Source organism: Paramormyrops kingsleyae, chromosome 11 (genome assembly GCF_048594095.1).
Source record: "Paramormyrops kingsleyae isolate MSU_618 chromosome 11, PKINGS_0.4, whole genome shotgun sequence".
Classification (NCBI taxonomy): domain Eukaryota; kingdom Metazoa; phylum Chordata; class Actinopteri; order Osteoglossiformes; family Mormyridae; genus Paramormyrops; species Paramormyrops kingsleyae.
The window spans coordinates 25096165-25122354 of NC_132807.1; the positions used below are offsets into that span (position 1 = coordinate 25096165).

Consider the following 26190-nt stretch of genomic DNA (forward strand, 5'->3'; position numbering starts at 1 on the left):
CTGACTTTTTTCTCAGAATTCTGACTTTAATCTCAGAATTATGAATTTTTTCTCAGAATTCTGACTTTAATCTCAGAATTCTGACTTTTTTTTTCTAAACTCAGAATTCTGAGATTAAAGTCAGAATTCAAATAATATTTTCATGGTGGCCCTAATCCTCTTCCGAAGACTCAGCATATTAATCTTTTTAAATTGATATTTTTAAATAAACACAGTTCACTTCCGTGTTGCCGAAATGATGCTGTACATAGTTACAGTTTCGTTTCATCGTATGTCCAATCTTCCATGCAGAACTGCCCTGCTAACTAAATTGGACCAACCTCTATGGAGGCTTACTGCGCATGTGTTTAGTGAAAAATCCCGCGAATATATAAAGATCCGAGCTACCGCAAATCTGAGCTACATCTTTAATCGACGGATGAAAGGCGGATCTACCATGGACTACGGTATACACTGAGAAGACGAGACGAGTTTCTGAGGTAAATTGCAAAGAGTGACGTTTCCATTTTGAAGATGCGAAATGAAATCCCGGTAATAAAATTTCGAGAAAACAAAGAATAAAAGTTTTTATGAGGTGGCTGATTTATGGCAAGTAGAGAAAGAAGTAATTTATAAAAGTATGGTAATTTTGTGCAGAGTATGGGTGTCATTAGGTCCGATCACTCGGGGCTAACTGAATTTACATTACTTATGGCACATTATTTATTCATGGTATACATAATAATGTTTTCAAAACTCATATAGCTGTTTTCTGTGCTGAGTATTTGAAGATGCTTTATATTTGGCCAATTATTCGTAACACACCCACTCTGTTATCAGCAACGCACAGTGTAGTAACCCCACCACTTCTTTCACATCTTGTGACTTTCGTCATTGCTGTTTTAAATAAGAATTTATTACGAACACCACACGTTTTAGCCGCAGATATAACCTATGTTTCTGTAACATTATGTTGAAGTACGACGTACTGATCTAAATCCCATTTTTGGATCCTGGGTGAAGTTGCCCCCCCATACGTTTAAGATTTTAGCCAAACTGGGGGGTATTCCAGAAAGCAGGTTATGTGACATACCCGGGTAAGTTTAAGGGTAAGTTAGTGATAACCTCAACTTTCGGTTCCAAAAACGGAGGTTAACTTTCTGGGTATGTACGTAACCATAGCAGCTTACTCTCTGAAGATAACCTGCTACTGAGCAGGTTATGTTCCAGGGTCAGTTTGTTGCAGAAGGTTACTGAGCATGGCGTGCCCTTTTGATGACGATCCTGTGGACGTGGAGGCATAAATTATACGAGGTTTTTTTCGCCGGGAGAGAGTTATAAGACCACGTATTGATATCTTTTCATTTCCTAATGATTATTTGAAAAAGCGTTATCAGTTTTCAAAAGAATCGTTCATTTACTTAACATCTCTTGAAACCGCACATTGCAAATGTCACAAACCCAAACCGCGGGTCTGCGCTTAGCACAGAAAACATTCTGTACACAGCGCTTCGGTTTTTTGCGTCAGGGCATTTTTTGTGCAATATGGGCGACGCAGAGCATGTAGGAAAGGCAACTGTGTGTAGAGCCGTTCGCACAGTATGTCTGGTACTTAACGCTTCTTACACACGTTTGTACAGTTCCCTGTCCATAAAGCTCTGCGTGTTATTGAAGAGGAATTCCACAGAGTGGTAGGTTTGTCCTTTGTAGTAAAATCTATGATGCATATTTAATATGTAGTCATACTATTTATATCTATAGCCTACATGTATTCATCCTGCACACACACACACTTGATACTTCCATATATGACTTTCTATTTCAGGGTTTCCAAATGTAATTTGTAATACATGTATAGTGACAATAAAAGGCATTCATTCATTCATTCATTCATAATTGGGTGCATTGATGGCACCTACATTCCTATTAAAGGTCCTTCAATAAATGAGGGAGACTATGTTGATAGATAGATAGATAGATAGATAGATAGATAGATAGATAGATAGATGTCTTTATTGTCACGATACAAGTACAGCGAGATAGCGTAGGAAATCTATTCATAGTATCAATGTGCAGGTAACTTGATTTTGTATCCTTAATTTTTTGCCTTGTTAAAATCATCAAACTCATTACTTTTTTCCACTAACTATAGGTAATCATTACAGGACAGTACAATGCTGGTTACCACTGGTTGCCCTCAGATGGGGTGAGGGGAGGTGGTGGTGGGCCCCCGCCAGTTAGACGGGCTTCAGCCTTTTTTCCATTAGCTACATGACAGAAGGAATATACTAAATCGTGTTTAATAAATAGTTAAGTGATCGTGTAATCAATTACCTTTTTGCAGAATGTTTTTGTGTTTAATTTTGACTTGGCTCAAAGTTCTTCTGGCTCCAGAAGGAATACACCTTATTAAATAAGAAACCATATATTCCTAGTCGATACACATTGTTATTTTAACCTAAAGAAATGAATGGCAGGAAAAGTAAATGCTTTCATAGTGATTTAACAGTCAAAAGGATACGGAAGGGTTACGTGTTTAATTATTTTTCATTATAATAAAGGGGGAGGCGATGTCAAATTTGCAATTTAATACACACGCATTTACTCTGTCCGTTATTTTTTGCCAAGCCAACTCTTTCTTTAGCCGATGCAGCCGTATTGCTTTTTTTCATTATTATTGGCTTAAATTCGTCATATGCGTGCATTAAAACTTCCAACTCCGCCTCTGTGAAGTATGCCGCTCTCTTTTTTTCACTTTGATTTTCCATTCTGACTCGTGAAATCGGCGATCAATTGAAAACGTCTTTATTTATGCACGGTGCACGCGCCTTAACTCTGGGTAACCAATAGGAGGTTGATTGAACTTACTCTTCTCAGGTGTTTTGGAACCGACATACTCATGGTATGCGGGTTTGGCGTATATCAACCCAGAGGTTAAGATTTACCAAATGGTAAGTTAACCAAGCTTTCTGGAATACCCCCCAGGTCTCAGTTGTTTGTGCCGGTGTGTGTCGTTGAAATTTTCGTTTGTGCTGTTTGAGTTTCTGAGATATAAAATGTTTGTTTATATGGTGACGTTTTCCAGCATGCGGTTTGCTGCTTTAATTCCTGAGCTATAAATGTTTGTTTACATTGTTACGTGACACCTTCCGCGATCCGAAATCCTCCCCCTGTGACGTATCGCTCAGCTGTTTGGCCGATGGTCCAGTTTCAAGTTACCTCCTAAGTTTCGAGTTACCACGAAAGCTTTAATGTAAACCTTACAGAAAGAGTTCACGTCAATAAAATACTGTCACATTTTTTAAGTGTTTTTACTAATTGTCATTAAGAAATCGTTTATATTTAGTTTGATAGTTCGACGCTTTGTTAGATTATTAATGTAAATTCAGTTTTATCCTGTACTGCTGCAGCAAATTAATAATTTAATAAAACGTCGGTTGTACTAACAAGCTAAATGTGAACGATTTCTTAATAATGAACAAAAGCACAAAAACATTTGTAAACGTATTTTATTGATTTGAACAGTAAGCGTAATGCGCTTGTGCGGGAAGCTGTGTTGTACTGTTGGTAAGCTCCTTTTAATAAAGATAACCCTGCAATTACAAAATTACCAACATTAAGCAGCTTGTTTCCTTGTACTTGGAGAGATGGTGAAGGCAGCTCCAGTCTTTGTACAGTCATCCATGCCTGTCGTAGTTAAATTATATATTAGTAGGATTTATTCACCGTTCAGTGTTACCCTTAACCACTATAATATATTAGGTTTACCGGTGGAAGTGGACATCGCTGCTGTTTTGTCAGTCTTTTTACACGCTATCGACACAACGACGTATTCCGTGGATCGTCTGGGTTCGCTGGGCTGTTTCACTCGTTCAGCATTAGTCCGGGGTGGGGTCAGCCCAGCGCGGATCAGCCTCACCTGGATATTCATTGCGTTGTGCCCGATCTGTTCCCTAAAGTTTTTTATTATTATTTTTTCTTTATTTTGGTTGCTTTATTGTTACTTGATGGAATGATTTCATTTTGTTAATTTTTTGTTTCTTTGATTGTTGATATTTAATAACCAAATAAGCAAAACAAAATCAGAGTAAACGCAATTACTCTGATTTTGTTTTGCTTATTTTGTGTTGTATGTTTTTTCTTCTTCTTTGATTTTGTACGGATCAATAATGGACGCTAAGGCGCAGGGAAGTGTACTGCTGTTTTAACCCCGTGTCTTGTCTTTCTGCTTGTTAGCCACAAGAGCCGAGTCCTCCCCGCTGGTGGTGGAGAATTACACTTGTGTGCGTGTGCAGTGCAGATCATCAGCATTAGCCCACTATGTGTGTGTGATTACCAGAGTGTTCGCGGAGGTCCCGCCTTTGGTGAGTCCCTTGCCCGTCTGTCAGTTGATGCACTTTACTTTGCTTTGTCTGCAATATTGGTGCCTATTGTGTTTTAACGTAGAATTACTATTCTTTAAATGTAATAAAATTAATTTTATCAATTCACGTCTCTGGCCCCTTTGGTGGACTGAACCTATGTGCCTGTGCATTATTCATAAAGGATTTTGGGTAACAGTATTTCCCTGAGTGAAACTTCCCTGGGGTGGCGTAGTCGGCTGTCTATTCGGTCGGGTATCGCGGACCACTCTGCCACATTCTCATATATAATACACCATTGTGCACGATTTTGATAGCTACATTGACTAACAGTAGCTTTAGAACAAATCTTTAGATTAGATTCTCTCTTGGCACGTGTCAATATTAGCGGTGTAATTAAAACCTGCTGAAAATGTATTTCTAGCTTAAACTCAAACATTTTGATAACAGATCATTACAAATTAATACACATAATGTATTAATAGGCAGTTTATAAATGTATGAAAAATAATCCACTGGTCCATTTCTCCTACCATTTATCCATAATTTAAAATAACGTAAAACCATTTTTTGTAGCTCTGAAGTTGCATAAAACATTATGTAAAGCTGTAAAAATGAATGTTGTTTTGAATTATTATTCTTACAGAAAATTCAGCCTGATGGCTCTATCAAAACCACAGACTCTTTCACGAAAATGCAGCGAGTTCCCTGACCAGGTACTTTTTGTGGGAGAAGTAACCTTGGGTGAGAATGCCAGAGGCATCATGCAACAGAAGACCGAAAAGCATAAGCAGAAACAGAGAATTTTAATGGCTGCGGTTGCCCTGCTGAACTCTGGTGGGGGTATAGTCTGTGCGGAGATCAAGAATAAGAACTACAGCTATCTCTCAGATGGTTTAGGCCTGGACTTAGAAAAGGATTTGCAACAGCTGGTTAATCCATCAACCTTAGAAGATTACTTTGTGTTTTTGCAAATAGGGATGAACTTTTTCATTTTTGTGAAAACATGGAGCTCCACTGGGGGTCGGGTACGTCTTTGTAGTATTGACACCGGCCTCCGAAAAAGATCTGGAACATTAGTTTTAAATGTTGAAAATAATGCAGTAACAGAGTTCTTAAGGAAGCAGAAGATGAAGAGAAATTTGGCAAAAGGACAAGGTGATGAGCCTGTGGCAAAGAGACGCCGCTTCTTGTCTGGAGATAGACCTAATGGTCAGCAGCTGTTTGAAAGACAGGAAGTTCAGCCTGGAGAAGAGTTACCATTTGGGGAGAGTGTGAATGTGGAGCTGAAGAGTTTTAGTAATGGAAAAAACCTTTTTAAAAGACTTAAAGAAATAATTCCAAAGTACGTAAGTGCCTTTGCCAACACTGATGGTGGCTACCTCTTCATTGGTGTTGATGACAAAACAAGAAAAGTTGTTGGATGTGGCAAAGGTCTTAACAAGGAATCCATAAAGACAGAAGTCGAAGACATGTGTCTCAGGGTCATTTCAGTTCACTCCTCAGGATGCACTCAGGAGAATGACTGCTCTGTGGAAGTCCGCATCCTCGACGTTCTTGGGGGAAATGACCCTCTATATGTTGTGGCCATACACATTCCAAAGTTTTGCTGCACTGTTTTTGAAAAAGATCCGGATTCATGGCACCTTGAGGGCACAGAGGTGTGCCAGATACAGGCTGCAGTCTGGATGAAAAAGATGCAGGTGACTGATCCAGGTACAGGTCTTTGTTTTTGCTTCAGGGACAATGGGACAATGATTAGATAAATGCAGATCTTAACCCTGACCTTAACTGTTCTCTTGTATATAGATGAGTTTTGTGCACAGTTTGAGAAAGTGCTCAGTCAGAATTCTGCTCCTCCAAAATGCAAGCCAGTCTATGGGATCAAAGATGACCACCTAAGTTCTTTGCAGCAGAAATTGTTCCCTGGTAAGTCCAACAGACATTTGATTGCTGTTTTTACTGATTGTGAAGAGGTTATATTTAAAAAAAACTGTGCTGTTGTTTTTACAGTTTATGAAGGAAAAGTGACAATTACACCCGATGACCTTAAACAGAATTGGGAAAAGTATCCAAACCTTCAAAACTTGATGCCAGAAGACAGCCAAGGAGTCCTGATTCTCTCCAACAGCTGGGCAGTTGATATTGACAGACCAAAAAACAAGGAGGTCATTTGTGAAGCCCTCCTGATCTGTGAACATGATTACCCTAAACTTTTCTTCATGGTGGAAAATGGAAGCTCTGATCTGTGGGAATATGCCAAGGATACTGCCTTCCACCTCAGACAGAAGTTTGTGAATCTTGGAGGCTATTCAGAATGGGTCTGTGTGATCCCACAACTGGTGAACTGTAAGACAGGGCAGTTACTACCAAGAAATCAGGGTAGTCCTGATACTGTGATAGAGCATCGGTACCCAAAGTGCTACAAGCCTGAGAACATGGAGGAAGTGCGAGCCTTACTACAGGCCCTGGTGATTGTAGTAATGAGCTTCACTTCAGCACTCAGCAATCAGTTAGGGCAGGAGTTCTTGAATTTGCTCACATTTGAGCAGTTCCAAATCCTTCACTCAAAATATGATGTACAGGACATGAGACAGCTGTTTGTTCACGGCTATCCTGGAACAGGGAAGACTGTGCTGGCAACCCTGGTAATCAGGAGGATTAAAAATACATTTGGGTGTGAAACAAGTAATATCCTTTACATCTGTGAAAACGCACCACTAAACGTTTCTAGTTTTTTTATTCAAAACTTCGTAAAATATTGTTTTTTTAAAATGTATTTTAAAAATTGTTTTTTTAAAATTGATTTGGTAACAAGTGTAACAGAGCCCTTTTTCTTCAGAAAAATATACTTCATGGAAGAATTATTTCCAGGTATTAAGCACATAATTGTGGATGAAGCCCAGAATTTCTGCCTGGAAGGAGATTGGTATAAAAAAGCAAGACAGATAGTGGAACCAGAGAATGGTGTGTTTTTGGATTACTTTCAGCAGCGTTACATAGAACCTAATGGTTTACCATTACCTTCAAGACAAACCAATAAAGTTATTTTAGTGAAATCCTTGTGGAATAGCTGCATGCACTCACTTTCAGGTTATTATGAAGAGATAATCACAACAAAAAAAGAAAAATTATCCATACTGACATCACTCTTAAAAAACCCGTTAAGACAAGGAACCTTTCCAAAAGATATTGCCATTATTGGTTTAACTTGGATTAGCACTGATAGTGTGAAACTTCGTTTGACATGGGAAATTAACCTTCCTTTGGGTTCAGCAGAGAATTTAGATGAAAATGTGGTTGTTGTTGACTCAGTTCGCAGGTTCTCTGGTCTGGAGAGAAACATTGTCTTAATCTAGTGGTTCAGAGAAAAATAAAAGACCAGTTTTTCATTTCGGCTATCTCCAGAGATAGAATACAACTATGTTATTTTTGTGAAAGTGTAAAATTTTTGCTCTTTCCTAAGTCTGTCAAAGGTACTGCAATGTAAATATGGCCATTTTTTTTGTCCATCCTAAGCTGTGGCCCAATCTACCTTGCTGCTCCTTTTGCTTATTGATATGTATAATTATCTAGCATTCCAAGTTTTGGTTACACTTTACATTAACAGCACCTTCATAATACCTTTGTAATGCATTCTGAGAACATCCAGAGCAGCATGTAAGCATGTCTCAATATCCTAACATACCTTAACAGCTTTAATATACATTAATAAACATGATATGATAAACATTCTAATTGTGTAATCATATCTGTATCTGAATTATGTGCATTTTAAACAGTTTTTTTATGTATCTGTGCTATATACATTTGTATTAGGACGAACTTGCGGACGATTACTTCCACTAACAGATGGCACACCTATAATATTTGAGTCTGTAAGTAACAGGTATCCAATGTAGTAATTCATGAGTGTGAGGTGTGGAGCTGAGTGGGGAATCGGTGACATTGGTTTTGGATGAACTGATCTGTCAGTGCTGTCATTCTAGCTTCACACTCCCTCATGGAGTTGGAGTGCTGACATTTCAGGGACTCCCCATGCCTGCCTTCCCACCTGCCTGTCTCTCCTAATTATGCTGCCATAGCCATATCTGCTGGAGCTTACATATTACACTCACCTAACTGTTTGCCCTGCTTGTAGACTCCCTACTTTGGCTAATGCACTTTATTTTACCTACCCCTACATCTTTTGGGGTACACTGCCTGGAGATCTCAAGATAAGGATATTCTGCCTCCCCTGCTGCCTGCGACGCCTCTGCTAGTTGTGGCGTCTCTCCTGCATGTCCTGCTGTTCATCCTGCTGTCAGAAACCACACCATCACCTACCTGCCATCACCTACCTGCCCCCCACGCTTTGAGAGTCAGATCTGAAAATTTGGACAGTTTAATTTAGGACTTTGCCATCATACCCATTTGACTTCCTTTGCTGGCCCTTGGAGGATGGGCTCCCCCTTTGTGTCTGGTTTCTCCCAAGGTTTCTTCCTTCTAGGGAGTTTTTCCTTGCCACTGTCACCTCTGGCTCACTTACTGAAGACTTTGGGCAGGAATAACGTAAAGCACTTAGCAGGCCATGATACAGGCAGAAGTGTGACACATCTACTTTTGTCTCCAAGACACAAAGGGGTTAATTTGGCTAACTGAAACACACTGGGAAAACAAACAAATTAACTACAGGAAAACTACAAGATACACACCTTGGGAAAACTTAAGCTACATGGAAACAGAAACTAGGCTACATCTGCTTCACGCACAGTACAGCACATCTAATACACATTAAGAAATAAGAATGACTCACCAAGGAATTGAACAAAAGCTGGAACTTAAATACAATGGGCAACCAAGGTAACAAGAAGGGCAGGTATGCAATAGACAATTAATCAATGAAGAAGGGCACAGGAACAATGAGCAACAGGTGAAACAAGCACGAGGAACCTGGGATAGACAGCCACACTGAAAACTAAGAAACAAAGCCAACACTAGGATAACAATACTAGGGTAGACTAGAACCACAGGAACACACAGGAATAATATACAGGTAAAACCAAAAACCGGGAAACAATAATAAATACAAGAAAATAGCAAGCATTGGGGAACAGGAAACAAATACCTGGTGAGGCTGGGCATTGGACAATGAAATCGAACCCATGACTTGAGGGTTACCAGTGTCAGAGTCACACGCTAGATAGAATCTTTGGAATATGGCTACCTTACTGAAGATATATACACACACACATATATATACACATATACCTATAAGAAGGTATAAAAATATGTGTATAAGAAAACATATATATTGTGCAATACATTTTAAGTATTAATTCCTAAATTGATACCTCAACTAGATTCACTAAAAGTGACACTAACATAAAAATGAAACAAATGTGCCCATGAAATGAAAACTATACTGAGACTGACAAAGTCATCGCAGTAACCGACTAAAACTAAACTTAAATTAAGATAGATACAAAAAATATTATCAAAATAAAAATAAATGTAAAACACAAAACTATAATAACCCTGCTCTGGCCACTGGAGAGGAAGAAGGGACTGAGATGTGTCGTTAATAATACCTGTACAACTAATACTGTGAGTGGCTCAGCCTCTGTGCAGAATAAACACATCTGTACCCCCAGCTCCAGTGGCGCTGCATGACGGCTGCATGACGTCTGTGTGTGGCACGCAGAGCTAGATGGCGTAAGCAAAAAAGAGAATTTACCCATGGGGATTAATAAAGTATATATTCTATTCAGTATTTTTTTAACATTAGCTGTAACTTAAAATAATTAGTGCACTTTTTTTCTTTTAGCTCTTTTAAATGAGGGACACTCAATTAACACCAATGTTGCTGAACTTGATTCACAAGGTGTCGGGGAGAGTGATCAGCCCCCCCCCGGCTGCTGGCCCACAGAGTATGAGACACGCGCTGATTTACTTGCTGCAAGGGTAACCCCACCTCAGTGTGAGCTACAAAGGTGTGGCCCCTCGACAGAGTTTATTTATACTATAAGGTAAACATACTGATATCAGGTTACATTGTGGGTGTGAACAACATTTTAGAATGGGATGGAACCAATGGGAATGTGGGAGTGGGAACAGGAACAACAGAACGTGCGTCAGAGGTGGCCTCGTCTGCTGCACGTGAAAGAAAGTTACTGTTGAGCATTTACACAGTTGCTACATGGAACAAGTTATGCATCCTTGAGAATACACGTGAGTGATAATATACATACAATTTCAACCCAACACAAGGGTAACTATGTGAGAATGTTGCTTTCACAATGTTGCTTTATTTTTATACATCTTTAGCCTCGCCAATGCCCAGCCAATTAGTTATTTGTATTTGTTTCCTGTTCCTTACTGCTTGGTATTGCCTTGTTTATTATTGTGTTTCCCGGTTTTTTGTTTAACCCGTGTTATATTGTTACTGTGTGTTCCTATGTTTCGGAAAGGCACCGACCCTGACACCTACATGTCATGTAAATAAATGTTATACATAATACTAATAATACACTTGAAAATGAAACATGTACGCAGTTTTTATTAAAGTTACGAAAAAATAAAGGATACTTTCTGTAACGCTTCTAACACCGTCCTGTTTTTATATTTTGAGACTCAGCATATTAATCTTTTTAAATTGATATTTTTAAATAAACACAGTTCACTTCAGTGCTGCCGAAATGATGCAATGCATAGTTACAGTTTCGTTTCATCGTATGTCCAATCTTCCATACAGAACTGCCCTGCTAACTAAATTGGACCAACCTCTATGGAGGCTTACTGCGCATGTGTTTAGTGAAAAATCCCGCGAATATATAAAGATCCGAGCTACCGCAAATCTGAGCTACATCTTTAATCGACGGATGAAAGGCGGATCTACCATGGACTACGGTATACACTGAGAAGACGAGACGAGTTTCTGAGGTAAATTGCAAAGAGTGACGTTTCCATTTTGAAGATGCGAAATGAAATCCCGGTAATAAAATTTCGAGAAAACAAAGAATAAAAGTTTTTATGAGGTGGCTGATTTATGGCAAGTAGAGAAAGAAGTAATTTACAAAAGTATGGTAATTTTGTGCAGAGTATGGGTGTCATTAGGTCCGATCACTCGGGGCTAACTGAATTTACATTACTTATGGCACATTATTTATTCATGGTATACATAATAATGTTTTCAAAACTTATATAGCTGTTTCTGTGCTGAGTATTTCAAGATGCTTTATATTTGGCCAATTATTCGTAACACACCCATTCTGTTATCAGCAACTCACAGTGTAGTAACCCCACCACTTCTTTCACATCTTGTGACTTTCGTCATTGCTGTTTTAAATAAGAATTTATTACGAACACCACACGTTTTAGCCGCAGATATAACCTATGTTTCTGTAACATTATGTTGAAGTACGACGTACTGATCTAAAACTCATTTTTGGAACCTGGGTGAAGTTGCCCCCCCCCCCCATATGTGTAAGATTTTAGCCAAACTGGTCTCAGTGGTTTGTGCCGGTGTGTGTCGTTGAAATTTTCGTTTGTGCTGTTTGAGTTTCTGAGATATAAAATGTTTGTTTATATGGTGACGTCACCAGCATTAGGTTGGCCCCCGTTTGCGTCCGATTTCGCAGTCGTTTGTGCCGTTGAATTTTTTTGCTGCTTTAATTCCTGAGCTATAAATGTTTGTTTACATGGTTACGTGACACCTTCCGCGATCCGAAATCCTCCCCCTGTGACGTATCGCTCAGCTGTTTGGCCGATGGTCCAGTTTCAAGTTACCTCCTAAGTTTCGAGTTACCACGAAAGCTTTAAGTTAAACCTTACAGAAAGAGTTCACGTCAATAAAATTAAAAATACGTTCACATTTTTTAAGTGTTTTTACTAATTGTCATTAAGAAATCGTTTATATTTAGTTTGATAGTTCAACGCTTTGTTAGATTATTAATGTAAATTCAGTTTTATCCTGTACTGCTGCAGCAAATTAATAATTTAATAAAACGTCGGTTGTACTAACAAGCTAAATGTGAACGATTTCTTAATAATGAACAAAAGCACTTTAAAAACATTTGTAAACGTATTTTATTGATTTGAACAGTAAGCTTAATGCACTTTCGCGGGTAGCTGTGTTGTACTGTTGGTAAGCTCCTTTTAATAAAGATAACCCTGCAATTACAAAATTACCAACATTAAGCAGCTTGTTTCCTTGTACTTGGAGAGATGGTGAAGGCAGCTCCAGTCTTTGTACAGTCATCCATGCCTGTCGTAGTTAAATTATATATTAGTGGGATTTATTCACCGTTCAGTGTTACCCTTAACCACTATAATATATTAGGTTTACCGGTGGAAGTGGACATCGCTGCTGTTTTGTCAGTCTTTTTACACGCTATCGACACAACGACGTATTCCGTGGATCGTCTGGGTTCGCTGGGCTGTTTCACTCGTTCAGCATTAGTCCGGGGTGGGGTCAGCCCAGCGCGGATCAGCCTCACCTGGATATTCATTGCGTTGTGCCCGATCTGTTCCCTAAAGTTTTTTTTTTCTTTTTCTTTATTTTGGTTTTATTTGGGTTGCTTTATTGTTACTTGATGGAATGATTTCATTTTGTTAATTTTTTGTTACTTTGATTGCTGGTATTTAATAACCAAATAAGCAAAACAAAATCAGAGTAAACGCAATTACTCTGATTTTGTTTTGCTTATTTTGTGTTGTATGTTTTTTCTTCTTCTTTGATTTTGTACGGATCAGTAATGGACCCTAAGGCGCAGGGAAGTGTACTGCTGTTTTAACCCCGTGTCTTGTCTTTCTGCTTGTTAGCCACAAGAGCCGAGTCCTCCCCGCTGGTGGTGGAGAATTACACTTGTGTGCGCTTGCGGTGCAGATCATCAGCATTAGCCCGCTGTGTGTGTGTGATTACCAGAGTGTTCGCGGAGGTCCCGCCTTTAGTGAGTCCCTTGCCCGTCTGTCAGTTGATGCACTTTACTTTGCTTTGTCTGCAATATTGGTGCCTATTGTGTTTTAACGTAGAATTACTATTCTTTAAATGTAATAAAATTAATTTTATCAATTGATTATTCATAAAGGATTTTGGGTAACATAGTATTTCCCTGAGTGAAACTTCCCTGGGGTGGCGTAGTCGGCTGTCTATTCGGTCGGGTATCGCGGACCACTCTGCCACATTCTCATATATAATACACCATTGTGCACGATTTTGATAGCTACATTGACTAACAGTAGCTTTAGAACAAATCTTTAGATTAGATTCTCTCTTGGCACGTGTCAATATTATGTTATGACGCGTAAGCGCCCGGAACGCAGACAAACAGGCAGGAATCCAGGGATCAGGAAAACGGGGTTTAATGGCAGCACAAGCACGCAACGAAACAACTTCAATGACCGGACTGGGGAAATAAATGGAACGCGGACTAAATACAATGAACTAATGAGAACAATCAGAAACAGCTGTAAAACACTGGGATTCCACATGAGTTTAACGAGGGGGCGTGGCACATGAGAGGAGCGGACGATCTGGGCATGACATATTAGCGGTGTAATTAAAACCTGCTGAAAATGTATTTCTAGCTTAAACTCAAACATTTTGATAACAGATCATTACAAATTAATACAAATAATGTATTAATAGGCAGTTTATAAATGTATGAAAAATAATCCACTGGTCCATTTCTCCTACCATTTATCCATAATTTAAAATAATGTAAAACCATTTTTTGTAGCTCTGAAGTTGCATAAAACATTATGTAAAGCTGTAAAAATGCATGTTGTTTTGAATTATTATTCTTACAGAAAATTCAGTCTGATGGCTCTATCAAAACCACAGACTCTTTCACTGGAATGCAGCGAGTTCCCTGACCAGGTACTTTGTGTGGGAGAAGTAACCTTGGGTGAGAATGACAGAGGCATCATGCAACAGAAGACCGAAAAGCAGAAGCAGAAACAGATAATTTTAATGGCTGCGGTTGCCCTGCTCAACTCTGGTGGGGGTATAGTCTGTGCGGAGATCAATAATGAGAACTACAGCTATCTCTCAGATGGTTTAGGCCTGGACCTAGAAAAGGATTTGCAACAGCTGGTTAATCCATCAACCTTAGAAGATTATTTTGTGTTTTTGCAAATAGGGATGAACTTTTTCATTTTTGTGAAAACATGGAGCTCCATTGGGGGTCGGGTACGTCTTTGTAGTATTGACACCGGCCTCCGAAAAAGATCTGGAACATCAGCTTCAAATGTTGAAAATAATGCAGTAACAGAGTTCTTAAGGAAGCAGAAGATGAAGAGAAATTTGGCAAAAGGACAAGGTGATGAGCCTGTGGCAAAGAGATGCCGCTTCTTGTCTGGAGATAGACCAAATGGTCAGCAGCTGTTTGAAAGACAGGAAGTTCAGCCTGGAGAAAAGTTACCATTTGGGGAGAGTGTGAATGTGGAGCTGAAGAGTTTTAGTAATGAAAAAAACCTTTTTAAAAGACTTAAAGGAATCATTCCAAAGTACATAAGTGCCTTTGCCAACACTGATGGGGGCTACCTCTTCATTGGTGTTGATGACAAAACAAGAAAAGTTGTTGGATGTGGCAAAGGTCTTAACAAGGAATCCATAAAGACAGAAGTCGAAGTCATGTGCCGCAAGGTTATCAAAGTTCCCTGCTCAGGCTGCACTCAGGAGAATGACTGGTCTGTGGAAGTCCGCATCCTCGACGTTCTTGGGGGAAATGTCAGTGACCCTCTATATGTTGTGGCTATACACATTCCAAAGTTTTGCTGCACTGTTTTTGAAAAACATCCGGATTCATGGCACCTTGAGGGCACAGAGGTGTGCCAGATACAGGCTGCAGTCTGGATGGAAAAGGTGCAGGTGACTGATTCAGGTACAGGTCTTTGTTTTTGCTTCAGGTACAATGGGAAAATGATTAAACGCAGACCTTAACCCTAACTGTTCTCCTGTATATAGAGAATACGGAGTTATGTGCACAGTTTGAGAAAGTGCTCAGTCAGAATGCTGCTCCTCCAAAATGCAAGCCAGTCTATGGGATCAGAGATGACCACCTAAGTTCTTTGCAGCAGAAATTGTTCCCTAGTAAGTCCAAAAGACATTTGATTAGTGTTTTTACTGATTGTGAAGAGGTTATAATTAAAAAAAACTGTGCTGTTGTTTTTACAGTTTATGAAGGGAAAGTAACAATCACACCCGATGACCTTAAACAGAATTGGGAAAAGTATCCAAATCTTCAAAACTTGATGCCAGAAGACAGCCAAGGAGTCCTGATTCTCTCCAACAGCTGGGCAGTTGATATTGACAGACCAAAAAACAAGGAGGTCATTTGTGAAGCCCTCCTGATCTGTGAACAGGATTACCCTAAACTTTTCTTTATGGTGGAAAATGGAAGCTCTGATCTGTGGGAATATGCCAAGGATACTGCCTTCCACCTCAGACAGAAGCTTGTGAATCTTGGAGGCTATTCAGGATGGGTCTGTGTGATCCCACAACTGGTGAACTGTAAGACAGGGCAGTTAATACCAAGAGATCAGGGTAGTCCTACTGTGATAGAGCATCAGTACCCAGAGTTCTACAAGCCTGAGAACATGGGGGTAGTGCAAGCCTTACTACAGGCCCTGGTGATTGTAGTAATGAGCTTCACTTCAGCACTCAGCAATCAGTTAGGGCAGGAGTTCTTGAATTTGCTCACATTTGAGCAGTTCCAAATCCTTCACTCAAAATATGATGTACAGGACATGAGACAGCTGTTTGTTTACGGCTATCCTGGAACAGGGAAGACTGTGCTGGCAACCCTGGTAATCAGGAGGATTAAAAATACATTTGGATGTGAAGCAAGTAATATCCTTTACATCTGTGAGAACATACCACTAAAAGAATTTATCAGGTAAGTTTCCAGAGTTTCTTTATTATTCAGAACTATGTAAAATAATGCCTTATTCTGAAATTAAGGGGATTAACAAAGCCTTTTTCTCTTCAGAAAAGAAAAAATTTGTCAGAGTGTAACACGGTCATCCTTCATGAAAAAGGAATTTCCAAATATCAAGCACATAATTGTGGATGAAGCCCAGAATTTCCGGCGTGAAGGTGGAGATTGGTATAAAAAAGCAAGACAGATAGTGAAACCAGGGAATGGTGTGTTGTGGGTCTTTCTGGATTACTTTCAGCTCAGTCACACAGAACCTGATGGTTTACCATCACCCTCAAGACAAACCAATAAAAGCATTTTAGACAAATCCTTGCGGAATAGCGTGGCTGTGCACAAAGAGGTTTGCCAGAAACTTGACAGAATAAGAGTGAGTAAAGCTAAACGTAAGAGAGATGTAAAGGAACACATGGAGAGAATGTGTAGGCAGAAGAACTGCATGCACTCACTTCCAGGTTATTATGAAGAGATAATCACAACAAAAAAAGAAAAATTATCCAGACTGACATCACTCTTAAAAAAACTGTTAAGACAAGGAAACTCTCCAAAAGATATTGCCATTCTTGGTTCAACTTTGACTAGCGCTAATCGTGTGAGACAGGAAATTAATAGTTTGACACAGGAAATTAACCTTCCTTTGGGTTCAACAAAGAATTTAGATAAAAATGTGGTTGTGGTTGATTCAATTCGCAGGTTCTCTGGTCTGGAGAGAAACATTGTCATTCTGATTAATCCAGTGGTTCAGTTGCATGATCGAAAATTAAAAGAACACTTGTTGGTTTCAGGCTTCTCCAGAGCTAGAATACAACTGTATGTTATTTTTGTGAAAGAAAGAACTGGAAATAAGTCAGTCAAAGGTACTATAGACTAAATAGTGTAATTGTGACCAAATGCTTTTTTTTGTCCATCCTAAGATGTGGCCCAATCTACCTTTCTGCTCCTTTTGGTTATTGATATGTATAGTTATCTAGCATTCCAAGTTTTGGTTACACTTTACATTAACAAACATTCTAATCGTATAATCATATATCTGTAGAAACTGTATCTGTTATACATTTAATAAGCAATTCATTTAAAATCCCAGACACAGGCTCACACATAAAACACACACACATACATATATAATATAGCATTGTCTGTAAATAATTTCCTTTACATACTCTCGACATAACAGAAACCAAGGATTATATGTGACGATAACGCGTTAATGACCTTGTAAAGTGCTTTGATGTTTAGGGATGTTAGCATGTTAATCCTGTTGCTAGTTGCCCTATTCCTTTGCCATGCAGTAACTACCTAATGCCATTAGGATGTTTGTAAAGAGGGAAGGCTTGTTTTATGGAATATTATTTAATACCATATAATGTTGAGAGAACATAATCATTATGATATTATCAAAAAGCATGCCAGATACTCATGATGTAATCATTACAATGTAATCATCGTAATGTAATCAACTGAGTATGTATCTGCACTTTATTTTAACCTCAAAGTTTATGTTAGTTATTAGCCCTGGTTGTATGAATATCCACCTTAATTCACAGCTGAGCATTTTAAAAAATCCAAGTAGAGATGGTTGTGCCACAGTTATGTTCGGCAGAGGGACCAAACGATAAAAGAAATGAGTAACAAATTTATCATCTAGGGGTGTGGATCAAGGGAAACTGATGGTGAATGGTTGAGGGAATGATGATGCTTAAATGACAAGATATTGTTAAACGATAGGAAAATGTGTAAAAATTAGCCTTGGTTGTAACCTCGTTGCAATAAAGACTGAATTTGGATCTACACAAGCGGCTTCTGACTTTCGACTTTGGCGGGGAAGGAAAATCCACAACAGTTTCTTATTTTGTGATGGCTCAGCTGTAAAAGAAATTACACTTTATTCATAAAAATGTATACATTTTGAGTTTATTCGGTATGTACGAGAGAACTATTTACATTTGGATAGCTATTTACATTTTGTTAAATTTCCTCAGTATAATATTGTAATGTACTGTACTCGGAATACGGAATATATTCTCATTGTATTATTTTACAGTTTCATTCCTAATTCATAAATGCACCCTGGCATCTTGTTAAAGCTAAAAACTAAGATGAATCCTGTCACTTTTGCATTTGATGGAGTTTTGCTGGCTGTTAAGCTGGTGTTGGAACACACTGTGAGAATGACGCATATTCAAAAAAAGCAGAGAAAGGGCTATTTTTGAGTGTCCATGCAATACTTTTGGTAACAGAGCTTCAATATATTAGACCATTATACATTATATTGCCAAAAGTATTGGGACACCCCTCCAAATCATTGAATTAAGGTGTTTCAATCACTTCCGTAGCCACAGGTGTATAAAATCAAGCACCTAGGCTTGCAGACTGCTTCTACAGATAATTGTGAAAGAATGGGTCACTCTCAGGCACTCAGTGAATTCAAACATGGTACCATGATAGGATGACACCTGTGCAATAGGTCCAATTGTGAAATTTCCTCGCTACTAAATATTTCACAGTCAACTGTTACGGTGGTATTATAACAAAGTGGAAGCAATTGGAAACAACAGCAACTCAGCCACAAACTGGCCACGTAAAATCACAGAGCAGGTACGACGCATGCTGAGGCGCACAGTGTGTGCAGAAGCCGCCAACATGTTGAGTCAATAGCTACAGACCTCCAAACTTCGTATGGCCTTCAGATTACCTGAAGCACAGTGCGTAGAGAACTTCATGGCATGGGTTGCCCAAAATACAAGAACATATAAGGGGAAAACAAAACTAATGACTACTATTTAATAAACAGACCAACATGTAGTTGAGGCATGCCTTGAGCCCATGATGGTTGGGTAACACAGATATACAGCCCCAAACTTAGTCCATTCAGCTATGCAGCAGCCCAGAGAGCAGCTGAACACACTGTGTACTAAAACAAACCTGGGAAATAATGGGAGACAGGGTGACCAGCGATACCTGCTGGCCAAACAGGGAAATGACACATGGACCAGGGCAGGACAGGGACCGATCCTGACAGGTCTAGAGAGAGCTGCATAAGCGAGTCTAGATAACCCATCAGCTTCTGAATGTAACATTCTACCTTTAATTGACAGGTTTCTTTGCAGCCATGAATTCATTTTCAATAACGTGGGTAAAGTTTAAATGACACCTAGTGCTTTTTGTTGTTTGATAAGTATTATTCGTAAGTAATCTGGTCCTTTGGTATTACAGACAGACGTAACTGCAGACTCTTCAACAGTCATGAATTCACATTGTCTGATATTTAGGCAGAAACTAAAAGCCATTGTAATGTAAAACGTATAATACTGATCTTATATTATTTGCAACGTGTCATTTTCTCAGAAAGCCTGATTGTGAACCATCTACAATAGAATACAAACCAACTTTAATTCTGCTAGCAAAACAGAATCCAATACTTTATAATTGTTGTTTAAAAGGGTCATTGGATGCCAAGTTTCCAAACTCTAGTTGTCTTTGTTAGGTTTTGGAATTAGAGTAATGATATTCTGAGTCATGCTTATCACAGCTGTTTTTGTCTCTGATGTTGTTGGTGTGGATTCATCTTTTGCATCCATCCATCCATCCCTCCATACATCCATTTTCTGTAGCGATATTGCGGGGGCGTGGTCTTTGCGGTATACCTGACCAATAACAGATGGCGCACCTATAACCCAACCCACCTCCAGTCAAACGGATACGAGGCATTTTCTGACTTACTCAGGCAGACACCTGTAAACGCTAAACAGGCCGATTCCCAATTTTCCCAATTTTCCAACCCAGGCAATCAGGAAGATTAAAAATACATTTGGGTGTGAAACAAGTAATATCCTTTACATCTGTGAGAATGCACCACTAAAAGAATTTATCAGGTAAGTTTCCATAGTTTCTTTATTATTCAGAACTATGTAAAAGGATGCCTTATTCTGAAATTAACAGAATTAACAAAGACAAATTAACAGAGTAAGAGAGAATACATCTGAAGTTCAGAAAGATGTAGAGAGACACATGGAGAAAATGATTAAGCAGAAGACCTGCATGCACTCATTTCAAGGTTGTTATAAAAAGATAATTGCAACAGAAAACTCAATTTTGTCCAGACTGACATCATTGGTTGAAGACCTGCAAAAACGAGGAAACTCGCCAAAAGACAGTGTCATTCTTGTTTCAACATGGGATGATGTTTCCCCATATCAGAGACATTTAAATCAGACAACTAATCTTCCCTTGGGATCAGCAGAGGAAATAGATGAAAAAGTGGTTGTTGTTGACTCAGTTTGCAGGTTCTCTGGTCTGGAGAGAAACATTGTCATTGTGATTAATCCAGCAGTTCACTGGAGTCAGGGGAAAATTAGGGGACAGTTTTTGGTTTGGGCCATCTCCAGAGCTAGAGTATAACTCTGTTATTTCTGTGAAACGAAAGAGCAAGAATGGAATTAAGTCTGTCAAAAGCACTACAGGGTAAATAGTGTAAATATGAGCAAATGTTTTTTTTGCCCATCCTAAACTTTGGCCAAATCTACCTTTCTGCTGTTTTAGTTATAAGAACATAAGAACTATACAAACGAGAGGAGGCCATTCGGCCCATTGAGCTCGCTTGGGGAGAACTTAACTAATAGCTCAGAGTTGTTAAAGTCTTATTTAGCTCGGATTTAAAGGAACCCAAAGATTCAGCTTTCACTACGTTATCAGGAAGACTATTCCATACTCTGACTACACGCTGTGTAAAGAAGTGCTTCCTTAAATACAGTTTAAAATGTTCTCCCGCTAATTTCCACCTATGACCTTGTATTTGAACTAATGCTGAAGTAACTATTTGGTTGAACAGCATCCAAACCTGTTAGAATCTTTTAGACCTGGATCATGTCCCCCCTCAGTCTCCTTTGCTTGAGGCTGAACAGATTTAGCTCAACTAACCTTTCCTCATATGACATTCCTCTAAGACCAGGAATCATTCTTGTGGCCCTACGCTGCACCTTTTCTAAGGCCACAATGTCCTTTTTAAGATATGGTGACCAAACCTGCACACAATATTCTAGGTGAGGTCTCACCAAGGAATTGTATAATCTTAGCATTACCTCCCTTGACTTAAACTCCACACACCTGGAGATATACCCCAACATCCTATTGGCCTTTTTTATTGCTTCCCCGCACTGGCGAGAATGAGACATGGAAGCATCAACATACACACCAAGGTCTTTCTCATAATCAGCTACCTTTATTTCAGTAGGTCCCATAAAATACCTGTACTTTATATTTCTGCTCCCTACATGGAGTACCTTACATTTGTCTATGTTAAATTTCATCTGCCAGGTATCGGCCCAGTCACTAATTAAATCACGATCCCGCTGTAGCTGCTGAGCCGCTAGTTCAGTATCTGCTACACCATACACCTTGGTGTCATCTGCAAATTTCACCAGTTTACTGTATATATTGGTGTCTATGTCATTTATGTAAATTAGGAACAATAGTGGTCCTAAAATTGAACCCTGATACATATAGTCAACTAGCATTCAAAGCTTTGGTTACGGTTTATATTAACTGCACCTTCATAATGCATTTGTAGAATATTCAGTGCACTTTAATAATTCATTCATCCATTCATCATGCATTCATTGAACATTCATAAGCAGCATGTAAGAATACCTCAACAACCGAACATACCTTAACAGCTGTAATATACATTAATAACAAACATAATAAACATTATAATCATATAATCATGCAACTGTAGAAACTGTACTTTTGAACTATGCATTTAAAGCCATGTTTTTATGTATCTTTAATATGTGGATTTAATTAGCATTTCATTCAAAACCCCATACGCAGGTATACATACACAATCACATATTCATACTGTATTTTGTATCTGATTACTGCTAAGTTTCTAAATCCCTTTGATGGAGAAACAATTGTAAAGGCTGGTATTTGTATTACAGATCTTGTGAAATATGTGGTTTACTTTTGTCATCGTTTCTTTTTAAGTACAATACACTAAGACTGAGTTATTGACTTTCATTCTCTCACCATTTTAATGTTATGAATGTAGTTTTATTCTGCTGTAGTGTTTTTATTGTTTGCTTTCTCTCTAAATATAAATCCTAAATAATGCTTTCTAAGTCACCATGGTTAAGAAATAGTCAAATAAATGATTAAAAATGACCTTAATGAACCGGCGTCATATGCTTGTGATAGAGGGCAAGACAAGTGGTATAATGTGCAAATAAATATTAAGCCAACTTGTAAAGGGTGTGTTCTTACAAAGTAGTTCCAAATCTTTCAGTTTTTTCCAAATCTTTCAATGGCTTTTACCATTGTTTAGAAAACGTACTATAATTTTCCTTCACAAGGGGAATGAGCTTTACAAAGCCTGAATGTTTCGGTCTAGTGCATTGAGGATGAAGCCCAAAACACCCTGTGGAACATGGTACAACAAAGGAGCAGAAAGGGGTCATTTTTGAGTGTCCACGGATTATTTACCGCGGTAATAGAGTACCGACGTACTAGACGATTATATTTTAGTGTTCTATCACTAGTACCATGTTGATGGAGGAATCAGAATCTCCAATTTGCCCATAATGTGTGAGGGCTGCAATGGCCTGGCATCTCATCCAGGGTGTTCACCTGCCTTGGGTCCTATGCTGTCTGACAAAGACTCCAGGGCCCCTCCTGGCTAAGTATGTAGATGTAAATGTGGCTGCTGGTTATTTCAAATGGTCATTGTCACTTGGTCCGCCATACTTTTTTTTTTTTCTTGATCACATACTGTCTTGGTATAGCGCAAATAAATATTCCTGAAATCCTCCATAATTGTGTGTTTGGTCTGGCTCTACCCTTCTATTTCCGTTGAACTTTTAATACCGGCAATGATTGCCATAGCTGGTACCATTCACCGTATAAAGGGATACGCGTAGCGTGTCATAACAGCACAAATGCATATTTTATGTGCATTTTGGTTGTTATGACAAGAAATTACTAGATGTTGACCAATCTTATTTAAGCGGAGCAGTGCCCCTCCCCTAAAAGGGAAAAAAATAAAATCATAGGTATGCCTCACCAGCACCAACTAAAGACCTGGGGTATGTTTTAACATTAAACTGTCTGTAACTGCAGAAATATAATCCACGTACTATGTAGACAAACCTTCCACCAAGAAACACACCAACAGGGGCAGAAGAATTTAATCAGTCTGACACAAACTGATAAATGCCACTGGCATTACATACAAAATGATTCTAGACAGACTTTAGAAATGGTTCTAGCCAAAACAGCTGGGTCTTGGGGGGGGCAGCAGGAATTTTGGTCCCTTAGTGATAAGCTGCACTCTTCTGGCCTCTAAGAAGATTTCAGGGGCTGTAGTATGACCCGAGTCCCACTGTCCATACTGGTCCAGGAAGGTAATGGGAGGGGAAGATGGAGCTCAGCACTCCCAGTCCCTCTTCAGCCTGAGGAAGGAGGCCAAGGCCAAGGCCGGCACCCCAGCAAGGACTACCTCACTCTCCATTCTTCACATCTATCATCTTCTCCTGAAAATACAAGAGGAAAAAGTAAGATTCTGTGCATAATAAGATGGGATAATTTCAAAATGATCCCTCCTTTATAAACAAGTAATAGATCAGAGATTCTCAATATGTTCCACTAAACTTAATATCATAGCAGGTCATCTTTATAAAGTCTATACAGCCATTTAAACCAGTATACCCACATGCTGTCCTATCAGTACATTTTGGTGGGGTAACACTGATTTCCCTCGTCAATGAATTACCATTTAGACCAGGGGTGGCCAATCTTATCCACAAAGGGCTGCTGTGTATGCGGGTTTTCGCTGCAGCTCCCTAATTATATTACCAATTAGAGGACTGATTGGCTGAGTCGTCCTCACACCTGGGTTTGAGCAGCTGACCTAAAGGTTACCCCAAAAACCTGCATACACTCCGATCCTTTGCAGATAAGATTGGCCACCGCTGATTTAGGCATTTTGGTTTTGCCTCTATTAATTCCAGCTTTTTTCATACATGAAGCAGTTTTGTACATGAAGTCTTCTGCACATAATTTGAAGGATTAGTGCAGCCCTATTCATGGCCGTACCTTGATCATACTCTCCAGCTTGACAGCATCAGCTGCAAACTTACGGATGCCATCAGACAGCTTCTCTACAGCCATGCGGTCCTCATTGTGGAGCCAGCGGAAGTCCTTCTCGTCCAAATGAATCTGCTCCAGCTCACATGCCTTTGCTGATGGGAAACAAGAGCAGTCAGATCAACCCCAACTAACTGGGTGTCTTGTGGATAGAGCAGCTTAATATAGACCAGCACATTTGCCATTATGAAGTTTTAGCAGGAAAGATCTTGTCCTTTAGTCTGTTTATATAATTGGTTATGCAAGGTTGGATTATTCAGCTACAGACAGCATTTTCAGAACAAAACGAGGGATCAAACTTTCCAAATTAGCATTACTTCATCACCCCTTCAGCATCCCCATTATATAATTAGGACATGATCAGGTCAGTGAACAGCTCAGTTATCTGAGGCTGCTTGCTGCCATATGGTGTGTACATGGTATGGTAAAGGTCATGCACAATTTGAATTTCATAGTTTATGGTTGCAGTGGTAAATGACCTTATGTTCATGTTACACAAACTTGTACCTGCTTCGGAAGGACGGACAAGTCCCCTTACTTAAAGGAAAGATACTAATCTTCAAAAAGAAAAAGGAAAATTTGCATTATAAAAAATATGGGAGGCATGAGAGCCATTCATTTCTATGGGGAAAAATTTAACCCCAACATGACGACCTTAACCCCTACCCAGCCCTAACCTTCACCATAAGTAACCAAACTAAATACGAGACTTTTGGCAGTTTTTGTTTTTTGATTGCATTCACAGATCTTTGTGGGGACCTGAAAAATGGTCCCCACATCATCAAAATAACAGGTTTTTATTACTTAATATAAACATAATCCACATACACATACACATACACATTTCAAAGCAAAATGTCAGGTACTTAACGGATTTAAAATGAGAATAATTTTATTCCAATAGGGCAAATAGTTCTGGGGCAGAGTATGACCTTCTTCTGCAGAGTATGACCTTCTTCTTCAGAGTATGACCTTCTTCTGCAGAGTATGACCTTCTTCTGCAGAGTATGACCTTCTTCTTCAGAGTATGACCTTCTTCTGCAGAGTATGACATCTCCCTCCCAACAGACCGTTTTCAAGTGTGGCATACTGTATACCCATGATGCAGTGGTACAGGGGTCTCCAACTCCGGTCCTGGAGAGCTACCGTCCAGTAGGTTTTCTATCCTACCCAGCTTCTGATGAGCCACACCTGTTCTCAGGTAAATACCAGGAGCAGGTGTGGCTCATCAGAAGCCAAGTGGGACAGAAAACCTACTGGATAGTAGCTCTCCAGGACTGGAGTTGGAGACCCCTGCACTGGTATCTAGGTCCTCACCTCCCTGTGCTGTGAGGGTGGGCGGGTGATTCTCACAAAATCTTGATTTCAAAGATTTCAAATATGAAGTATTTAAAAATACTTGCATCAACAAATTTCTTTTTTAGCCATTAATAACCAGGTCTGAAGTATTTGTAAGGGTAAATTTAAAGTAATTTACAGAAAATTTACCCAAAACAAGCCATCACCGCAACAGTCTGAAAACATGAAGACCATTAAGAAAGCCAATATATTTTCACATTTTAAAAAATTTCTTATTAACAGTCATGCTTACTAGAAACTGTATATTTTTTAATTAACATTTTTATTTGATTCTGACTGATTTCTGTCATTACCACAACACCTTCTGGATTCTACAACCTAATATTTTTTGTATTGCACTTGGTTCCCGTCTGTGCCCGTTGTTCCTGGGATAAGCTCCAGTCCCTCCGCAACCACAGCTGGGATTAAGCAGTTTCAGAAAATGGATGGATACT

General features: G+C 39.2%; 2 protein-coding genes and 1 long non-coding RNA gene across 4 annotated transcripts in view; 2 read left to right on the top strand and 1 right to left on the bottom strand.

Annotated features, from left to right (window-relative positions):
* The first annotated feature begins 302 nt into the window (after positions 1-302).
* The window catches only part of LOC111847992 (schlafen family member 9-like), a 46645-nt gene continuing 20757 nt past the window's right edge, over positions 303-26190 (top strand). The window contains exons 1-5 of one of the 2 annotated variants that reach the window (XM_072718335.1): positions 303-479; positions 4216-4343; positions 4987-6056; positions 6150-6269; positions 6354-8056. In XM_072718335.1, the coding sequence (XP_072574436.1) occupies positions 5000-6056; positions 6150-6269; positions 6354-7699 (2523 nt within the window). In that variant the 5' untranslated portion in view covers positions 303-479; positions 4216-4343; positions 4987-4999 and the 3' untranslated portion in view covers positions 7700-8056. Of the gene's footprint in view, positions 480-4215; positions 4344-4986; positions 6057-6149; positions 6270-6353; positions 8057-26190 lie in introns of those variants that run through there. The other variant, XM_072718334.1, reaches the window with a different exon arrangement.
* On the top strand, positions 14130-18013 carry LOC140593461 (schlafen family member 13-like). The gene is made up of 4 exons (XM_072718336.1): positions 14130-15205; positions 15289-15414; positions 15499-16219; positions 16313-18013. The coding sequence occupies exons 1-4, from the start codon at positions 14143-14145 to the stop codon at positions 17127-17129; spliced, it is 2727 nt and encodes a 908-aa protein (XP_072574437.1). The 5' UTR covers positions 14130-14142; the 3' UTR covers positions 17130-18013.
* Positions 23422-25737, bottom strand: LOC140593395 (uncharacterized). Its single transcript, XR_011993697.1, has 3 exons — positions 25715-25737; positions 24347-24492; positions 23422-23784 (listed from the first exon to the last, which is right to left on the bottom strand). It is a non-coding gene; the product is annotated as an uncharacterized lncRNA (long non-coding RNA).